The sequence below is a fragment of the Bombyx mandarina genome, chromosome 11, assembly GCF_030267445.1.
Source record: "Bombyx mandarina strain Sakado chromosome 11, ASM3026744v2".
NCBI lineage: Eukaryota > Metazoa > Arthropoda > Insecta > Lepidoptera > Bombycidae > Bombyx > Bombyx mandarina.
In genome coordinates this window covers 6210459-6233135 of record NC_143218.1, presented here as the reverse complement: position 1 = coordinate 6233135, position 22677 = coordinate 6210459, and the positions used below count along the sequence as shown (strand labels likewise).

At 36.2% G+C, this 22677-nt stretch overlaps 1 protein-coding gene and 1 long non-coding RNA gene across 5 annotated transcripts in view; one reads left to right on the top strand and one right to left on the bottom strand.

The window, feature by feature from the left end:
- LOC149501960 (uncharacterized) overlaps positions 1-22677 on the top strand; it is a 396223-nt gene that overhangs the window by 43977 nt on the left and 329569 nt on the right. The window lies entirely within an intron of this gene.
- Positions 1783-22677, bottom strand: part of NetA (Netrin-A) — a 215628-nt gene continuing 194733 nt past the window's right edge. Inside the window, exons 2-7 of one of the 4 annotated variants that reach the window (XM_089730811.1) lie at positions 18899-19087; positions 13044-13193; positions 12437-12499; positions 10626-10697; positions 9137-9320; positions 1783-8549 (exon numbers count right to left, since the gene is read on the bottom strand). In XM_089730811.1, the coding sequence (XP_089586937.1) occupies positions 8399-8549; positions 9137-9320; positions 10626-10697; positions 12437-12499; positions 13044-13193; positions 18899-19087 (809 nt within the window). In that variant the 3' untranslated portion in view covers positions 1783-8398. Of the gene's footprint in view, positions 8550-9136; positions 9321-10625; positions 10701-12429; positions 12500-13043; positions 13194-18898; positions 19088-22677 lie in introns of all 4 variants that reach the window. The other 3 variants (XM_089730813.1, XM_089730812.1, XM_089730810.1) reach the window with 3 other exon arrangements.

Below are 22677 nucleotides of genomic sequence, written 5' to 3'. Positions count from 1 at the left end.
CAACACGCTATAGTTTCGACAACGCTAAACTTTCACACTTGGAATGCAATGATAACTTTGAAAAAACCTTCTCAAAACAAAAGCCAAACGCCCCTCTCAATACAAAAGGAGATACCATAAAACAAATGTAATACGCTGTCGGCACACGGGCAGCGCCGCTATGATTTCCCAGAGGAACGCGGAGGTGTGATAAGTAGCACGAACATCATTTTTCTTTTAAGATGTGTTATTTTTTCTTGGCCAAACGAATGGCCAACAAGGCAATATGTTTTCTTCGATGTACACACATATCTGTTTAATCTAGTGTTTTTACTGTTACTAGTGGTCGAAATTCGACTATAATCAATCAAAATTATAAGTTTATACACTATTATGCTTCTATTGTCAAATGCTTCTACGAGTATAGTCACAGATTTCACCAAGACTGCACTTTAGACAAATATTAAAATATTTAATCTATTCTCAATTTGACTACAAACTATAAGCAATAAGAAAATTTTGATAATAAACAAATAGTACGCATGCGTGTGTATGTCAAATACACGGTAGTGTATGTAATGTTTTCTTTATTGATTTAATGTATCTTATATGCATTTTTTTTTAAATATTAGCATTGTGCACTCCTTCTCTATATTCTCTATAAGTGCGGGAAATTTCATACTCCTCCGTCCGCGCAATTTTCGTAAAAAGGGGTACAAAGTTTTTGCTTCACGTATTAATATACTAGCGACCCGCCCTCGCTTCGCTTCGGAAACATTAAAACACACATGAAACCAAAAAAATAAAATAAAAAAAAAATTTAAAAAAGTAGCCTATGTTCATCAGGGACAATGTCGGCTTCTAATGGAAAAAGAATTTTTCAAATCGGTCCAGTAGTTTCGGAGCCTATTCGAAACAAACAAACAAACAAATCTTTCCTCTTTATAATATTAGTATAGATAGATTAAATGTATGTATAATAATACTATTTTCATGGCTACGGACATAATTTCAAAATGTGCCTAGTGTAATGAGAATAGTAAATGCGAGATTGTACCGTAAAAAGTACTTTTGATTATGTTTATGACTCGCGTAAAACGAAGAAAGCATTATGTGGTATTAAGTATGATATTTAAAATTACGATTGTTTTCTTGCTTGCTATACAGAATAACTATTTCTCTGTCTGTTAAAGATAATTTGAATTGGTTGTTTGACGTTCTACGATAAGACTTTAAACTTCCTTTTAAGTTTCTTTTAACTTCCTTGTAGCTTATAATCTTCAAATGATTAAAGTCTTACACATGTATTTTTGTATGCAATCAGCATCAAGACACACTACTCGGCTTTGAAAGAAAACGATAATAAAACATTATCAGCGCTTGGTGATCGCTTTATTTCTTGGTGACACTAAAGCTCAAAGCAAAGAGCAACTATATAGTTTTTTGAAAGAAATAAACAGGGTGGTGGTACCTTCCCGTGCGGATTCACAAGAGGTTCTACCACCAGTAATTACGCAAGTTATAATGTTGCTGATTCGATTTTTATTACACGTTATTATTCCTTAATCGTGGCAGTCATACGTGAAGTTCAGTGAAGTCAATATTTCTTTTAAAAAAATTGATGCTTTCTTGCGGGATTCGAACATTGGCACAGTCGCTCGATCCGCGTACAACGGTCGTCTTATCCATTAGGCCACGAAGACTTCTGTTTGCGAAATTGTACATTATCATTGTAATGTGACTTGCGACGTTTTGCTATTGAGTCACACGATTTAACAGGGACGAAATAAAAACACATTTCGATTCGTTATATCAATGTAATTTTTATTTTATATATATATTTTTTTTAAATAAATATAACCAATAACATTTGTTCACATCACAGGAGTTGGGGGGTACAATGAGAACTCAAATATCAATACGAGATTAAAATGATTAGGCTGCTCACAAACACTCGGACTCGATTCATTTGAAACTGAAGGATATCATACGGCGTGGGATTTCTTCCCATTTTTTTTTTAGAAGCGTGGTGTTTCTTCTATTTTCAGACAGCCATTGTAATTGATGAAGAGTGAAATTACTATAATTACTTTATTTTCTAAGGTTTCTACTGTTTATACTCTAAAATACGTCAATGACCACTAAATAATTAATTGTATGCTCTATGTGTTATTTTGTAAATGAAAAACATCTTTGTTATGACTACTAATATAGACGAAGGGAATCCTTTTGATTTAAGGTCTAGTTATGATAATCGGTCAGGGAAAATCGTAAATCTGATGTCAAAATAATCATTGAGTGTGTGTGGACAGCCTAATATTTATAAATGCTTTCCAATTAATTTGACGTCACTTACAAATTATTGTTACTTTATTACATTAGAAAATACATTCAGAAGCAACGGTACAGTCGCGTTGAAAATGCTAACTATAATTAACGACGGAAGTATGTAGGCCTTTTGTGCGCTATAGTACGTTTAATCTGCATACCGGCTCGGCATATACCAGAATATGATCTTAAGATATCACTTGAAAATCTTTGTCGTGCTAATTTTATGGTTTCCTATTACTATTTTTATTTGAGGGGATTACACTTTTTAATATTTTTGGTACATACGTCAAGAACACAGATTACAATTGAACACACATACGACCTTCACATTCAGTTTATGTATTAAATTACGCCAATCGAAAAAGCGAAAAGAATCGTGTTATAAGCATTACGATTTTATGTAAATAAATTACATTAAAGATAATAATAATAATATATGATTATAAAAACAATATTCGCAATTTGTTAAAATCATTATTAATCCTTTAAAGTTAAATAAATAGAATTCGAAACATTTTTGTTTGTTGATTTACTTCAGTAGTTCCAAGTAAAGTAAACTTGCAAGCGATTGGGAAATAATAAATGACACAGCAAATTTAAAATCCAGTCAAGTCATTATGATCACGTTGAGATAAAGAAAAACTTCGTGTCACATTTCTCACTATGTTATACTGTGATCGTGTTAATGAATTAAAATATCATTGCTAACAATAAATCAATACACAATAATGTTTTCTGTTTCTTTTATTAAAATTAAAATAATTCAATTTGTCACGGATGACCACGGATTCTTTAGAATATGGTGCAATGGATGTGTCGAAATGCTCTTTCTATAATAAATTCATACTTTATGTTGTTCTTATTGATTGAATATACATAAATCATTATTTACGATTAGAAAAGCTTTACATGTGAATGTGGTTGTATTGTTGTTACACAGTACGCTGACATATTGCAATATTGAATAGGATAAACAGATGAAAAGAGATAGAGATTACTTCTTCTGTTACTAAGATGCTATTTGTTTTGTCTGAAAAGAAATACGTTTAATTCGACCATTAGCAAGTATAATATTAAAACAACATTTAAATCTTATGACGCTATTTCATAAAGATATGCATACACAACTAGACAATGATAAATACATTGCATTAATTCTACAATAACTAAAGTACACTTTTTACAATATTTTGTAAAACTTTTCAAAGCGGGTCACCTAATATTAGTATATTAAGTACAGGCGTAAGAAACGCCTGTGAATATTAAATAGCTTTTAGTATCATATCAGCTATTTTCTATATAAATTTTGTTTGTAATGTACAGTGCATCATAATTGTTCAAAAGACATTTAATCAATTAACGAATTTTCATGTTTGGTTAAGATTAACTCTTCTATTCTCCCTGATCTGTTCCTATAGGTGTGTTCGTGAGATGTTCAAGTATCATATATATAATATGAGATTCAGTACCCTTTGCCTCTGAGACCAGATTGAATATACGGATTTTTCGAGACTTTTTAGCTGATATTGGCTCAACCAATTGCAAGAACTTACTCCTGTATGTACAAATTAAGCTCATGTAACTCAAGCTATTTTTTTTTTGCTTAAGTGTGTGGACGAGCTCACGGCCCACCCGGTACTAAGTGGTTACCGGAGCCCATAGACATCTACAACGTAGATGCCGCCACCGACCTTGAGATATGAGTTCTAAGGTCTCAGTATAGTGACAACGGCTGCCCCACCCTTTAAACCGAAACGCATTATTATTTCACGGCAGAAATAGGCAGGGTGGCCTTACCTACCCGTGCGGACTCTCAAGAGTAAAAACTAGTAAAAAGTTAAGTTAAGCTAAGATATAAAAGCTGAGCTAATTTCGGTAGGCAGCGGCTTGGCTCTGCCCCAGGCATTGCTGAAGTCCATGGGTGACGGTAACCACTCACCATCAGGTGGGCCGTATGCTCGTCTACCTACAAGGGCAATAAAAAATAATAATTAAAAGTTAAATTAGTTAGTTAGCAGTTAAGCTAAGTTATACTGTGGCGGGTTCATGGCGGCTCCTGCCTTCAGTTATTGGACGATCGTGTTCCTTTAATGCGCTATCGCAAGCTAACCGAAGCGTTTTAGGTTTTTTCAATTACAAAGATAAAGTCGTGACGTGCGTCGCCGTTTTTGTTTACCGAGAATGGCAGCACCGAGATTATTGTAAATTGTTGGATCGTGCGTCAACGAGATTTATGCGCTTGTGTTGCTAGAGGCGCCCCGAGCTGTCATGGACCTAACATAAGCAAAAGGAATCGCTGTAATATTAATTAATCAATCGATTCGTGTAAATAGCTCAGAACCAATCACGCGCGGTCACCTGGACCTGTGTTATAAAAAGCCTTCGTTTCATACCATACAATGAAATGAAATTCATTAATTTGAAACATTAATTAGTTGTAATGAAGTTAATTTTTTTTTTTTTTTTTTATTGCTTAGCTGTGTGGACGAGCTCACAGCCCACCTGATGTTAAGTGGTTACTGGAGCCCATAGACATCTACAACGTAAATGCGCCACACACCTTGAGATATAGTTCTAAGGTCTCAGTATAGTCACAACGGCTGCCCCACCCTTCAAACCGAAACGCATTACTGCTTCACGGCAGAAATAGGCGGGGCGGTGGTACCTACCCGTGCGGACTCACAAGAGGTCCTACCATCAGTAATTACGCAAATTATAATTTTGCGGGTTTCATTTTTATTACACGATGTTATTCCTTCACCGTGGAAGTCAATCGTGAACATTTGTTGAGTACGTATTTCATTAGAAAAATTGGTACCCGCCTGCGGGATTCGAACACCGGTGCATCGCTTCAACACGAATGCACCGGACGTCTTATCCGTTAGGCCACGACGACCAAATGAATGAAATGAGATTATATAAGGTGAAATATAATCTCAGTAAAATGCTGGTTATTTATTAAGATTTTTTCAGTGCGCTTTTTGGAAGATCCCGAGAAGCTACGCCTAACGGCTTTGTTTCATTTTTCCACATTTGTGCATTTTTACATTTCCACATTATTACACATTCAAATCTGAAAAAACACTAAATAGACAAAATTTAAAAAAATCACACAACTTCGTTTCTCGCATTCCCGCCAAAATTCTATGTTATGTATGACACTTAGAATTACATAAAACGTTCCGAAATCAAATTCAATGTGCTCATCCAATAATAGCTGTGAGCCTTTCTTTAATTAGATCTAACTATATCCAGTGTTGGATGTATCGTCCGCGTTTTACATAAATAACTTTGACAGCTCAATTGTGGACGATTACAATGAAAGCGATACATCTTTTATGGTTGTTGGTCACTTTTTTATACGATCGATTCATTTCGGATTTACATATTTTTTTCTTCTTTGCATTTTTTTTTGTTCTATTTAAATTCAAAGCTTTAGTTATTGACTAAAAACGAAAATACTCAGAGATTTGTAGATTCATAAATATGTTGTCTTATTTTATTGTTGATTTATTTTATATTAGAGATCATTACTATATTTTCCAACGAGAGGAGTCGACGAAACAAACTCAGCAGGCCGTTTTAATCTTTTACCTAGATTTTTACCTTTAATCTAGATACCGTGACTCATTGAGCTATAGATAACCAAGAGAAATATCAAACAAATTTGAGATGTTGGTTAAATGCTAATTATTCTACAAACATTTTTGACCGGTCATCGCTATCACCGAACCCGTCGCTTGCGACGAAGGTCTCGGCGAGTAAATTAACCCACAGACACAGCTCACTGAGTTGCTTGCCGGATCTTGTCAGTTGGCCGCGTTTCCGATCCGGTGGTAGATTCTGCGAAGCATGGCTCTTGCTAGGGCTAGTGTTAGCAACGTCTTTAGGCTTGAGCCCCGTGAGCTCGTACTTGTTAGGGTTACGTTGAAATGGCCTCTCAAGGCCATCAGCTTAGGAACAATAATTTTTTTAGGGTGCGTTTTGAGTCCGCACTGGTACCATCACACTGCGTATTTCTGCCGTGAAACGGTAATGCGTTTTGATTTGAAAGATGGGGCAGCCGCTGTGCTCAGAAGAACTGAGACTTTGAATTCAAGTGTTAAGGTGAGTGGTGGCATTTACGCTGTTGATGTCTATAGGCCCCAGTAATCTTAGCCACTTAACATCAATCGGTGGGCCATGAGCTAAGCAATAAAACGACAGCAAATAAAATAATATTTTATCTGTAAACAATGCTAAGTGTATACTAAGTCAGTATCCTTTGCTTGCGTCATCTGTGATCCCGATATTAGACTGAAGGACTGAAGGACTGACAAGTTAATAAAATTGACCAAGATTTGAGAGAATCATATTCATCAATTAATGATGCACATGTACATTGCAAACGTGAAAGAATCCCTTAATTATAACGTTTCTTAGTAAAGCTAATAATACTGTACATACATTAAAACGCGTTCTGTTCGAAAAAAAAAACGATGATTCAAATGAGAAATAAAAAAGAGAGTACACGTCGTCACTCCGTCAGTTACTTTGGCAAGATTAAAATAATTTACAAAAAATAATAATTTCACGTACACCATTTTATACATTTTTAACTTAAATAATATTACAATAACTTATAACTACAATTAAAAATAATCAAAACCTTATATAGGTTTTACGAGTGAGGTACATTCAATAAACATTGTGACTACGATTAGCATACGAAAGACAGAAACGAACAGAAAAAATAAACAGTTCGTATTAGGATTCTAAAAAGTGTAACATATTCTTTCAAACAAGGTACAATTTGTAGTGCCTACATATTATTATGGTTTAGTCGAAGTTAACAAAATTATAAGATATTTAAGCGATTACTTTGTAGATTACACTAGCTTAAGTAACAAAACGTTTGGCAGAGGAATCTAGTACACTTGTCCAAGGACTTCACTGTTCGTTAAATTGTCAAAGTGGCATGGATCAATCAAGAAGGGAAGAAGGAACTCAATGTGAAACTTGAAGCGTTTTTTGTGTTGACGGTACCCCACCACCTGGGTGCTATGTACATCATAGCGTAACTGCCGTAACCGTCACTTTGAGACATGAGGTTGTAGTCTCAAACGGTATCTTATAACGGCAGTTTTACTACTCTACACAACATAGCATGACTGCTTCGTCGCAGAAATAAACAAAATGGTGCAGGCTTACTCGTACGTAAAATACGCCTTATCACCTTACAATTACAGTCGAGTTTACGTCGAAGCCTTTATAAGAGGAGAAAGAGAAGGAGTTTCAACATGTATGTCATCAATATGTCCACTTTGACTAGAGCGTATAGATTACTCAGAAGTTCACAACATTTTTCATTAAAACAATCTATGTAAATATTGATGAAAATTAATTTAAAAATGGAAAGATTAAACAGTTCGTTTTTATATTATACGTCCATGGTTAATAAGAAGTAGTAGTTGTCAGTGTCAGTCACTTGTCAATTGCATAAATCAATCTAATAGATAAGAATGTTGCTAGGACACAAAACAAGCGAATCTTAATATAGCTTAAAGTATTTTACGAGAAACAGACAAGAAACGCTCGTATTTATGCATAACATCAAGTTCAAGTTATAGTTATTTATTTAATCCTATAAATCCTAGGAAAGGAAACATATTACTAATGTTATCATTTTCGGAATCATATATTTTCTACTTGAATATGATTCAACAGTGTAAGCAGGTTCACAGTAGAAAATGTTGCCAGTATATTCTTACGGACTAGGAAACTTATGATTATATTCAATGATAAAAAAGACTTTAATTCGATTTCAGAAACAAAGTCAGTTAAAAATACATCGTTCGAAAAATTCATTAGTGATTTATTAACATCGAAACTTTCGAAGGCTAATTAATTAATGTTCAAAAAATATTATCATAATTACGAGTGGCAGTAACATTTGAATGAATAACTACTCTTCGATTCTCGCACGGAACAAACGACGGAATACGAGTCAAAAATGCCCGCGGCTTTGTCTGGCCTGTACAGCGACATCTTGTGATGGAGACTGGTAGTCTCTACGAATAAAATCTATAACAGTGACATGTTTTGGCGACTAGTGGCAGTTGATCGCGCGACGCTGAAGACGACGGATGCGTCGGTGCCAATCGTCGCGCCACTCAAGGAGAAGGGTTCTCTCTCCCACCACTAGGCCCGGTAAGCCAGCTTGAAGACCTTCTTTTTCCACTCCTAGGATTAGGTATGATCTGCCGAGAAAAAAATGTACGTAGTAGTACGAGTTATTTATTACCTTCGTAGGCAGATGAGGTTACGGTCGATCTGATAGTATTATTCAAGGTTTACTGTTATTTGTGGCGACCAGCAATGCCACGGGTCACCCAAGCAGCTGAAAAACGCTGGGGATTGTTTTAAAACTTATTCGAAGAAGAAGATAACATCACTCACGAAACAGTTGAGTTGAGTTTTGAAGATAATCTGCTATTTGATTGAATAACGATTAAGAATTAAAATTTTGTTTTCTTAACAACTAAACATGCCATTACGGATCCATTAACGGTGCTCTTATGTACCTCAAGCACCGGTCACCATCCACGTTGAACCCGTCGCTTGCGACGAAGGGCTCGACGAGTAAATTAACCCACAGCTCACTGAGTTTCTCGTCGGATCTTCATTTCCGATCCGGTGGTAGATTCTGCGAAGTACTACCCTTGCTAGAGCCAGTGTTAGCACCACTCCGGTTTGGGCCCCGTGAGCTCACCTACACGTCAAGGAGAAGCTGAAATAGCCTCTCAAGGATATCAGGTTAGGTAGGACAAAAAAAGAAGATACTGACTTGTTGATCTTTAGTTTAGGACACTTGCAGGCGAGGTCCCGGGCGCGCACGAAGAGCGCGGCGGCGCCCCGTCGCAGCCGGCTGCGGGGAGCGCGCTTGTAGACCGCCTGCACGTTGAGCGCCAGACGGGACCAGGCGCCGCCAGCCGCGCTCGCCTCGCGACCTACCACCTTGCCCATTATGACTGCAACAACAACATTCCGATTAGAAAATCGTGCCTCGCAGACCCGTAAGGGCCCGAATCGGTCTAACTGTATCGGTCTATCTGGTGGTAGGACCTCTTGTGAACTGATGGTAGGACCTCTTGTGAACTGGTGGTAGGACCTCTTGTCACTATTGGTAGGACCTCTTGTACACTGGTGGTAAGACCTCTTGTGAGTCTGCGCGGTTAGGTACCACCCCTCTGCCTATTTCTGCCGTGAAGCAGCAATGCGTTCCGGTTTGAAGGGTTGGGGCAGCCGTTGTAATTATACTGAGAACTTAGAACTTATATCTCAAGGTACAGGTCAGGACAGTACCTAACCGTGAGTTCTCACAACAGTTAGAAATCAGATTGGCTATTACATAATGTTTGCTTATGTTGAAAGATGTTGCCCATTATCCAGAGAGCTTCTTAGTCGCCTTTTACGACTCCCTCGGGAAGCGACATGGTCGTGCTATTGGAAGCGAATATTAGACAGCTATTTCGGTCGCACGCAATACAACCGAACAATCAGCGGTCACGCACGTTTATGAAATAATTTATGATCTTACTAACACTATTTTCCTTTTGATTTTAAAACTGTGAATATTTGATTTGAATTTAGATAACTAGGAACAAATCACGCACGGTCGTCCTGTCCTAAATTAGGATTCCTTGTGTTATGGACACCAGAGACTAACATACATAGTTAAGTAGGTTTTTTTTAATACGCTTTTATTAGCTTCAGACGTATGTATGTTAGTATGTAACGGATTCTTTGAACATGAGTTTGACCCCCTTCAAAACGTCGGATTGACTCGAAATTTGGTATACTTATTAGGACTGATGACAATTCAATATTAAAAAAAAATATATTGAATAAAGTGAAATTCAACTAAAAAATGAAAAATAAATAATAGTTTAAAAAAAATAACAAAATATACTCATATCTGTTCATAAAATATTTATAACTACTGATGCATACATGTACGATTTATAACTACTATGCACCCCACGCTTTTTTTACAATAAAATCAAATTCAAATCTATTAAAATTTATTTCCTATTCTTTAGTTGGATTTTTTATAAAAGAGTATTTTATTAGTTTTTTTTAAACTATTATTAATTTAATATATACATATATTGATAATAAACACCTAGACAAAGAGCAAACAAATTTGTTTATCACACGAATGTATGGCCGACGTGGGATTCGAACGCTCGGCGTAACAGTGGCTCTCGTTACTGGACCACCGAATCAGTCGATTTTAGTTCACGAAATCCAGTAAAGCAGTGAGAGGTACTCACCGTAGTCTCGGCTGCAGAACTTGTTCAGGTTTAGCGTGCGGGCGCCGACGCGACACCGACCGCACTGGTCCGCTGCTGTCCACAGTCCAACACAACTTAGTTAAACAAGTGCTAAGTTAAAAAGAGACAAAACGATTTCGTCTGGTCCGACTTTAAATTAATCGTAAAATAATTGTGATTACAGCTACATATATACTTATTAGTGGAATCGAAAACTAATTTCTAAATTTAAAATCATTGACTGAATGTCATCCGTTTAAAAATATTGTACTAATTACTATTAATTGAATTGATTATAATATTGTGTGCAAGCTACAGTATAAAAGTGTATTAAAATATGATAAAACGTGGAAATTATTATATATGAAATCAGTTACCTCTTACTCGCCACTGTTCATTTAAAAAAGAACAAAACAAAATTTAAAAATTGAAAAAAAATAGGTATGAAAATCGGATTTTACAGGGTAAGCAAACAAATATTTTTTTTAAATAAAGAAAAAATGTTTTATTCTATACATTTCTTGTTTCTTTCTTACAAATTCCGTTAACGAATCTCGAAAAACAAATGAAATTATGTCATAAAGAATAGTCAAAATGAGAAAATTAAAAAGTGCAACATAAATCATAAGTGAAATTACACAATAATGTTCCACAACGATACTTGAAATATCGCATATTATACAATAAAAAACATGAAAACATTTGATAGTTAGACAGTTCATTTTGGCTCACAAGCATGGTTTTCGTGATCATGTCATGAACTTAGATTATACTGGTAAACTATCATGAAGCGATCTGATATACTAGTGTAATCTCACTTTTAAAAACACATTCAATTACTTTCTATTATTCAGTGGGTCATAGGTGTCGAGATACTTCATTTTCACACATAGAACATATTCACATAATTCACCGAGTCACTATACTTCTTCGGTACTGTATTATAAATTAGATAAGGTTAGATTTCAATTGTTCTTTTTTTGTTCAAATTTTCAAAAGTCCATCATGGTTTTTCGATAAAACAAGGGAGTCTCTAAAATATGACATTGCCACTGGCTAACAGATTGACTTCTGCAATACCAGCCCTTGATATATAGGCACGATATGTAAATGTGAAACTACCGTCCTTTTGCCTGCATATCACGTGAAGAAAGGTTTTGCTACACATCATTAACTATATGCTTCGACATTTATCAAAAAAGACAATGCCACAGGAAAAAGCCTGATTTGGTAAAAGGTAATGAACAAAAAGAGTTGGTATCATAAGTGGTGGTGTAAAATGAGGCTTAACATCTTCGGAGGAAGAAATAAAACATAATATTAATATGACATGAAAAGATTAATATTCGTCATGCAGGAAGCAGGGTCACGTCCGAAATTCAGAAGAGACAGAACTCAACCGACTTAGACGCAAGACAACACGTTTGGCGTAGAGTGTTGTATCTTTTCCCGCAATCCTACTGTGGCACCCCGCACCGGTGCACATGCAGTCAACTATTAAAGGCTTGATACTTGCAAGAAAATGACAAAGTTGTGTGTAAAACAGCTTTTCTTGGCTAGAATTGACTCGGCTGAGTAATTTAATAGATTTTTTTTGACAATCTATGATAATGCAGAACTTTAGCCCTATTTTATATAGCCAGAACGTTTTCAGTAGCCGGTAAATATATATGCTTTTCTTGTTAATATAAATATTCTAAAATATAATAAAGTATTCAAAAAGTATCACCCTGTATTATAGAAAGTAATTGAGCGTAGTCAATGCGGTGTGGATGAGGCGAGAGTGCGATGAAGGTACACTTACTACTTACCGCGGCCCGGCTCGTTGTCTTCGGCTTCCATAGCCTGTACAGCAGTCACCACACGAGGTATACCTAAAACAGGAAACGTTTTAAATTTCCGAGGCTCTTCAGATCAATATAAGTTTGAACTATTAAAGTCATTTAAATATCTGGATTTAGCTAAGTCTGATAAAATGCAATACAAGTTGAATAAAGTTCTTTAATTTTATTTTAGTGCACATCAAAAATATTTACATAATTTTTTGAACGAGATTCCCTATGGGACTATGCGGAGGGGTACCCTAACCGGGAAAAAACGTCCGTAACGTAATATTTTTATTAGTAATGCACCCAGTGTACGACTTAACTTTGTAATAACGTACAAAAAATAACATATATTTTATCATTCATTGACCACGATCTCAGAGCGTTCGTTTGCGCAATGCACTAACTGTTATGCAAACAACCGTGAATGTACCTCAATAAGCTCGCACGCTACCGAATGACCGTAGGTTGTTGTGAAACCTTCAGTTTTATTTTCTTTATACCTCGAATAATTAACCACGACACCACACATCTTTTTTCTTTTTTTTTTTTTTTTTTCTTTTCTCCCTGGGAGTAATTTCAATAAACTCACGTATGCAAGGCGCAATATGACTCCTGGACTGTTGGTATCCTTTGGCGCATCTGTTGCACGTGGTCCCCGTCACGCCATCCTTGCAGGGACACTGGCCGCTCGTCTGATTACAGGTCTTCCCACTGGCTCCGACAGGGTGACAGTCGCAGGCTATGTGAACGAAATGATCAAGTTAAAATTGGGAGTTAACAATTTCAAGAAATTCAATTCAAATTCAACAATTCAAAGAAAGGTGGAAAAGGATGGAGAAGGTTTTTACCCAAGAAGTGGCCACATAACAAAGAAAAAGAAAAAAATAACTAGTTTACAATCTGATATATAGTTGCATTGTTAAGTGGAAATAAAGCTATAATAATAATAATGATTTCAATAAGAGTATTGGAGTGATGTTTTACTACTTTGGAAGAGGGACGCACATACTCACTCACCGTCGGAGGGACTCGTGTAAATGAGTAAAGGGAGAAAGCTCGAAGAGGCCTTACATATGAGGTTTCATCGCAATACAGTGACTGATCGCAAAAAAAAATATTTTTTAGATATACACCTAAATGTTTCCACAGCACGCAAAAGTGCACAGCAGTGTTTGCGGATCTTTGTGTTAGTGCATACTTTAAAATCTATTGTCAATTATCGATGGATTTCAAAAACAGATAATAAGAAGATTATAGTAAGTTCATATTAAATTACATTTTATAGTTTTTTTTAGAAATTCGTATTTAAATTGAGGAAAAAATTTAGTGAAGTTCACATGTGATAGAAGTGAAACCTATAGAAACATTCGTATTCTGACGTAGGCCAAATTTTATATGTTTTCCTTTTTTAGAGTCGATTATCGATTATATTTTCTGTTTGGCCGAGTTTCAAATCACAACGGTGCTAAAAAAGTCATTTAATAATAATAATAATAATAATGTAGCATGTAGCTATAAGGACTGTGTTCATGATTGTACACGATTATTCTTTCTCTTACCCTGATACTTGTGAGTCATTTGAAGCAAAGGTTTTTTTTATTGCTTAGATGAGTGGATGAGCTCACAGACCACCTGGTGTTAAGTGGTTACTGGAGCCCATAGACATCTACAACGTAAATGCGCCACCCACCTTGAGATATAAGTTCTAAGGTCTCAGTATAGTTACAACGGCTGCCCCACCCTTCAAACCAAAACGCATTACTGCTTCACGGCAGAAATAGGCAGGACGGTGGTACCTACCCGCGCGGACTCATAAGAGGTCCTACCACCAGTGAGAACAATGTCTGGAGATTTTTTCACCTTTCAGTTTTCACTAAATAGACGTAGAATAGTCAATAAGGAACAAATTCCCCTGCATTTTCGACATCGATTCAGATCGATCGTGGAACTCAATTAACAGCGCAGGGATCTTACGTCCTTTACCACAAGCCTTCTCTACGTGACCTCAACTTAAGTGGTTCTTTGGGGATTGCAGGGGTGAGATCCGGAAATTGGGTACGCATCAGTTTTCCTAAGGGCACATCGCCGGTCACGAAAAGAATTAGGTGTTAGATAAAATCAGGACTTGATACATTTTAGATCTAAGCTTTATATTTATCTTTCTAGATAAGTAGCTCCAAAAATGGAGACAAAAATGAATTATAGGTTCTGTACTAAATTAGTCGCTTCAGGTGTTATTAAACATACATTAAAACTTCACTCATCTTGTGGTCAAAGGCTAGTTGAGCTTTAGGCTAGTTGAGCTTTAGCTTTAACGATTATCAGGTTTAGGGTCATCTTTACGGTTGTTACCGGGCCCTGAAGATATCACAACGTGTATATGACTTATAAAGTCGTAGTCTCAAATGTATTAAAAAATAACTGTTTTCCCCATCAAATTGGGTAAAATCAGCGTAATTGGTTCATAAAATAACCAGATAGAACTAGAGGCTACCTATTTTAACGGATGCAGAATATGCTGTACCGCAAGTAATAAAAGCCTACTAATAGAAATATTGTATAATAAAGATTCTCCTACGTGAGTTACAAATTTTCATTGTAGATCTTGGTGACGATTCAAATCAGTCTCACACCCTCTATTATGTGAATGACCGGTTGTATTGTTAGCTAGGCGACGAGGCTATTCGAACCGATCTCCGTTTTATTGGCGTTTTGGGAAACGTTGGAACGGAAAGAGGATTTTCAAAAAGTTTCGGAATTCTCAAGACAACTTTAGGTGCTCAAGATAAATGAATTGTAACCCTAAACAAATATGCAGAATATTCCTACGGTTTGAATTTTCACGTCAATAAATTGAGTTATTAAAAACGATTCAACGTATTACGAAAGTTAAATGCAGGTTATAAAAATAGACATGCTTTAACAAAAAACGACTTCAAATAGAAAAAAAATACAATAACAATACAAAAAGCACAATAACAACATATTAATTTAGACTCAATACAATAATCATCGAAATCGGTTGGCGTGATATTGAGTTATTGAGTTATTCATCTATTTGTCGCGCACGTACTTAATGCAAATTTAAGACTTATATGGTTTTCTCATGGATACCATTATCAGCACTGAACTAAATTGAAATGGGACCAAACGGAAAGCGTCAGTTTTCTAATCAAAAAGAAACATCAAAATCGATTCACTCCGTCAAAAGTTATGGCTAACAAACATAAAAAAAAGCATACAGTCGATTTGAGAACCTCCTCCTTTTTTAAATTCGGTTAACAAATAGCACCATGGTCCTCCATAGACGCTGGCAAAATGTTATTGGTACGTTGGAATTTTAATATGAAATGAGCTTAAACCATCAAAGTGAAACTGATCATGTGTCATATGAATCGAGGATCACAAAAAGATAGTAGATCCCAAAGCGCTTGGACGAGTAAGATAAGAAAGTGACAAAGAAAGCACGCAATAACCTTAGAATGCTGAAATGGCCAACTAAAAAACCGAGGGATGACTTCAATAGTGAAATGCAGAAGAATGAAGTCGTCGTGGCCCAAGGAATAAGACGTCCGATGCATTTGTAAAGAGCGATGCACCGGTGTTCAAATTCCAGGCGGGTACCAATTTTTCTAATGGAATACGTACTCAACAAATGTTCACGATTGACTTCCACGGTGAAGGAATAACTTCGTGTAATAAACATCAAACCCGCAAAATTATAATTTGCGTAATTACTGGTGGTAGGACCTCTTGTGAGTCCGTACGGGTAGGTATTACCACCTTGCCTATTTCTGCCGTGAAGCAGTAATGCGTTTCGGTTTGAAGGGTGGGGCAGCCGTAGTACTTGAGACTTTAGAACTTATGCCTCAAGGTGGGTGGCGCATTTACGTCGTAGATGTCGATGGGCTCCAGTAACCACATAACATTAGGTGGGTTGTATGCTCGTCCACCCATCTAAGTAATAAAAAAAAATAAAAAAAGAAGAGAATAAATATTGCGACGATTTTTAGTGTGGTCGTCTAATTCATTACATTGCACAACTTGTCGTCGCAGTGCATAGAACTTGTAACTGCACTGCTTATCATCGTGTATCAATCGCTAAACTATACCCTATAACCGTACTCGTTCGAAATTCAGTGACTCCCTATTTTTTTTTAAAGTCACTAATGCTAATATTTCCACATTTCCACATAAACTGGTCTTTGCCTATAAATGGCGCTGTAAAATGGCTTCTTTCGTTTCTCATCACTGCGATTACATCTTTATTATGAGGTCTTGCCCAAATTCATACATCTTGAGTAATAACATTTCCAGAGCGGTATTTGGTGGTCTGTATAGGAATAGATATAGAATAAATTATGACAATTTCATTTCAAAAATTTGGGAAGTACTCAATAGAGCAAATTGGTAACTTCACACCCCGACAAGGACTTGTGTTATATATAACTGCATTCGTCCTACATAGAGTACTGCAAATATCAGTTTCGTTTAACTGCTTTTCCATTGCCATTCGACTCCATTTGACTCCACAAAAAAAGAACCATTCGGATTGTCGATCTCAATCTCGCGAATCATTTCAGACCTCTGGGCTTACGGAAAGACTCCCGCTCCCTCTGTATTTCATGCCATACATTCTAACATTTCATTGAAAGAAAGAACATAAAGCTCGCCAATAGCTACGAAACAAAATTTGTTGTAAGGCTTCTTGTAAGCTCGTATAGCTAGTGAATTAGTTCAACTGAGTCTGAAATTAAAATCCCTTAAAGCTTCTTGGTAGATTATTCTAAACATTACTGGCTCCATTGGTCATTGGCTGTCACCAGGATCAACTAAAGTCAACATCAACTTTATGTAAAGCTTCAAATTACGAAATAATCGTTTTCATTCATACCAATAAAACTGTATTCAAAACTTCAATCAGGGTTGAAGCATTAGAAAGTCATCACGGGATTTATCGTAGCGGATATAAGCCGTATTATTCTATTTAAAATTAATGCTCCCAATAATTTATATTTATCTGTGACTTTGTGATCCAATCACTAAAAACAGCATTTTGTATTGCAGCCCATCGAGTTGTAAAAACCTTAATTCAAATAAAGGCAAAATCGAAACGAGCCGATGTCCCTTATAAAATTATCGGCTGCTAGTTTACCATTTCCAATCTCTGGGAGAAACAATAAAACTTCCCTTTTTACTGTCTAAATTCGTCCCTGGATGTCCCCGAGGCCTATTTCAGGGGAGGGTCAGAGGTCGGTAACTCGATTCCCTATTTTTATGGCGGAAACTATTCACACACCATGCGAAATGGCTTGTGGCCGATTGTCCGTCGACTTTCCTGGTTTATGGCGTACGGTATTTCTGTTTTGGAAATACGTTTTGTTTTTTTTTTCTTTCCCATATCCCTGGTGGTTTGAGAAGATTGTTTTGTTCGAAATGTTATTTCTTTGTTTGCTATTATTATTGCTATATGGATCATTATCGGATTAGCAGAACCGTGAAAATTATGCGCTAAAAAATTTGGATTTGCACCTAAGAGCTGCATCTGTAATTTTTACCGAACTAGTGGTAAGTGACATTAATGACGTAGGTAAATTCCAGCTTGAGACGTGAGTTAGAAGTCTCACTTCGGTGGTACAACAGTTGACTCATCCTCAAATCTGAAAGGCACTACTGCTTCGCCACACAAATAGGCAAGGTGGGTGATACCTACAGGTGCAGACTCAGTTTTTTTTCCTACCTATTCTAGTAGCCTCGAGGGGCTATTCTAAATTCACCGAGTTAGTAGGTGAGCTCACGGGGCTTAAACCAGGAGTGTAGCTAACACGTACCCTAGCAAGAGCCGTGCTTCGCAAATCTACCACCGGATCGGAAACTCGACCCACTGAATAGATCCAGCAAGAAACTCAGTGGCCTGTCTCTATTGGTTAATTTACTCGTCGAGCCATTCGTCCCAAGACGAGTTCGGCGAGGAAGGTGACCGGTCAGGCTCACAAGATGCCATGCTAACAGTAAAATAAATGTTATATAAGCACAAGACAAAACCCTATTAAGGGTTATCGAAGGATTGCGGGTTTTATTCATTAATTTATTATTGTCCACACTGTCAACAATAAAAAGTCTAAACGTCTCACGCTGAAACATGAGGTCGAAGACTCCGTTGCCCTGTACAATAGCTGTTCATCGCATGAAACCGAAAAGTGGTATTCGCGGTAGAAATATACAGGACGGAATAACGACCCGTGCGGGCTCACTCAGTCTGTACCCTACAACCAGTAAATGCAAGTCGCACTTTGCTGACATTAGTTGATAATTTCAAATTATTTCAACGTTATGTTTGGTACACATATTATGTATATGTATATAGTTTTTAAGGTTTAAAAATTGACGACATAAAATTAAAGTTAAATTAAATTTAAAGTGCCAATCTGTACTAATACTCACGTTTGCAAGCCTTCTTGTGAGTGATGGGCTTGGTAGGATCCCTGTAGTATCCTTCCCGGCAGTAATGGCAATGCCTGCCGGCCGTATAATGCCGGCATTTAAGGCAGACGCCGCCACTGTCGCGGCCCGACAGCTTGTAAAGCTCCATGTTGAACCGGCACCGCCGAGCGTGGCCATTGCACGAGCATTCTGTCAAAGAAGCTTTAATTAGTGCTTTGGTAGTGAAGAAAAATCTATAAATAAGCGCTTTGTTAGTTTAATTTGTTGTGTTGGTGTTGTGAAAGGTCACTAAGTGATTCACTAAATGCGCATCAGGTTTTCTAGGTATTATACCAGCATACTGTGATCGTCAGATAGCTGCTTAGATATTCTTCTGGTCTATAATAACTACTCGCCATCGTGTGAGCATTGAATGCAAAAAAAACTTATTTAATCAATGCGCACCATAAAATATTTTACTATATTATATTTCAATAAAGTAGTTTACTAGAAACTTACAAATTTTAAGCTAAAATCGTAAAATTGAAAGTAATTATAATTTGTAAAGTTAAATTGAGACCTCTACATTCGAAATATTGGGAGATAGAAACCCAGTTTCCGAGTAAATTAAAAGTATATTGTACAATTTTACGTCTGTGATTCTTGGCAATAATGGCAATGAAATGAATGAGACGAGTTCAGGGGAAAGGGGTTCTTGGAATAACAGTATTAATGAAGGATTTTTCCTCATTCTCGTTTCTAGCATTTGTTTGATTGTCATGCTTTTAAAAAAAGGTTGGTGCGATATCGAACCTCATAAAATATTAGAAGCAAGTTATGTATATTTTTTAAGTATGTTATATTTTTAAAGATGTTTTAAATTTTATTTCACATTGTAGGCCTTTTTTCATTTATTTGGACGGGCTCTCGGCGTACCTTTTAATAAGTAATCCCTCGAGCCTATAAAAATATAGAGAAACAAAATTTTAAAACATCTACGGCTCTTGCTCTAAAAGTTATAAAGTAAAAACGCAATACATACAGGACTCGTTATTGACAATTTGACATCACAGAAATGCTGAAGTGCATCGGTAGAACGTAAAGGACTTAAGCGTCATTTGTGAAAAGTATTAGACAATATCAGTCGTGTTACCGCGAAAATCATTTTACACACAGGTGAAACTTCGAATAATATCTTTAGCGCCGGTATTAAAGTTGATATGGAATGCCTTATTTTTATCAGAAAAAAAAAATGTAACGATGTACAGAATACCACCTTCCAATTTTCTGCTATAGATTGTAATGAGATGATTTTCTGAATCGAAATGAAATAAACTGCCAAGCCAAAAGCAAACAAAAACATTCACTTACCAAGCAATAACTAATGAAGTTATTTAGTATACATGGAACGTTTATTTGATATATTTTATAAATTTTATATGATACTTAATATGATAATAATTTTAAAATATCAAAAAATATGTCCGAAAATGAACTAAGCTTATTAACTAGTTTTCTTTCTGTCAAATTTCAAGTGACAGATATAAGAGACACAAAATGTTGAAAATATAATCAGGGTATTAATAAAGTGTTCAAGCTCTACCATCAACTTAATACATTATCAGAACTTTTTTATATTCGTTTGTTAGTTTTGTGAACGAGCAATGGGACACGAAGGTAGTTTCCGCCCCCCGTTTACTTGAGACAGCTGATTACGCGCATCATCTGTTAGCTTAGTAAGAGCTTTTTTACGTTCTCGATAGCGTAAAAGTTAACTCAAATTTGTATGGAGTTGGAAAGTTTACATATGTTTGCCGCTAGGGCCGCTGTACCAATCTATGCAATAAAAATATACGATAAAATCTATGCAATAGCTTAAAAGTTCTGTCATATTAATGCAAAAACCAGTTTCTCTCTTTGGCTTTTAAGCTCTTCTGCCGTGACGAAGGGCACATTGTGCAAGGCGCGCGCTCGGATACTAAAACTGTCAACAAGCCATCTGTTACTGAACAAATATTATGAATAAAGTCTCTGCGTACGAGAGAAGACTTATTTTGGTAACGACAATCCCATGTACATAGTACACATATGTTGAGACTTTATCTTGTTTTGTTAATTGACAGAAATATTAACAGATCGACAACTTGCGGCAACTTTATAGGGCGAACGTAGTCACTGTTGTTTTTCGCTTTGTTACAAAAAACATGTATTGAATTTCGGTCGTTCATTTAATTGTGATATTTTAATGAAGAGTTATTCGTTTGGCACATGATATGCCAATTATATTACGTATTGTACCTAATATTTATAGAAATCTCTCGAATCTCCAAAGTATTTTAGACACCTTTCGTTGTAAATATCGCTCAGGTCCTGGCTTAAAAAATAAGGCCTTTGGTGTACTTATTTCGAGTGATGTGATGGCTTTTCTTCAACCCGTCTCCAGCCAATGCTGAGTGTAAGTCACCTCAAATGGCGTTCAAATCCCGCAGGCTGGTATAATTTTCTTTTTATGAATTATCCGACATTATGTGGGCTCAGTGCAGCGTGTTCTTATAACATAAATAAATAAATATCATACTACATAGGGATTTGGTATGAGTTTTACGAGCGGCCGCATGCTTGAAGTCAACACTTCTTGGATGGTATCTCTATATCCGTTTCAATGGGCCATAGGAAAGGTATTTTTATCTTTTTTCTTTTATTGCTTCTTTTACTTCATTCATTTTCGGTTCTATGATCTGTTTTTTATGTTATTTTTCCAATGAAATACGTACTAGAAGCAGGGACGGATTTAGAGGTCTGGAGGCCTCGAGGCAACAGAGGGAGCGGAGACCCCCTAGCCCCAAATTATTATCCAAATAAAATGAGCATTTTTTTCAGGTGAGTTTTCCAATAAATAATTATTTATTGTGAAACCACGTTAATTCTCTTAATATTTAACAAACATACATAAAATATAATCGGAGACAAGAATTATTTGAAATTAAATTTTGGAGGAAGGAAAAGATGTTTACTAGTGTTTAGTAGTTTAGTACTAGTGATGTTTACTACTGTTTACTTGTCGGAATTTGCAAGATTTTTTTCTCCAGTCTCTATTGTGGGGGTCCTCGGTTTGTGGAGGCCCCAGGGCTTTCGGCCCGGTTGTCCTCCCCTAAATCCAGTCCTGACTAGAAATAAATTTTCTCTACCTAGTAAAAATAATGAAGAAATATGTGTACAGAAAAAAATCTACATCAGTAAGGACGTACAAAGATCTTGCAGTGTGGAGCGCAATTTCAAAGCCATCAGTCACAGTCTCTGACTATGCAATGCATTTCAGCTACCAAAATACTTTTGATTTAATTAAACAGATCGTTCGTCGCTTCACACAAAAATATTTTTATCACGAGAGCATACATTAAAAGTGAATTGAACTAAACAAAAAAACTATTGTCTAAACTATCGAGGCAATAAATCTGAGCTGACGTATGAAATGATTTATATCTTTGTTCCATACCATGGGGCGTGAAATATATTACAGATATAAAACACATGTGAGGAAAGCTAATGAAAACGAAGACGCCTATAGCGGTCCCCGAGCAGTTAGATAAATAAGAACTAAGCACAAAACAACTTCAATTAAAGTAATATTAAAACGTTTCTCTTTAGAGGTATCCCTAAGTTAAAATTTGCGAGGGTTATTGGCAACGAAAACACATAATAATATTATTATCAGGCAATACGTTACAACGTATTTCTGATTATACAGTAATACAAGTCGTTCAATCTAATTCAGTCTTCAGGTTTTTCGAAGGCTTACA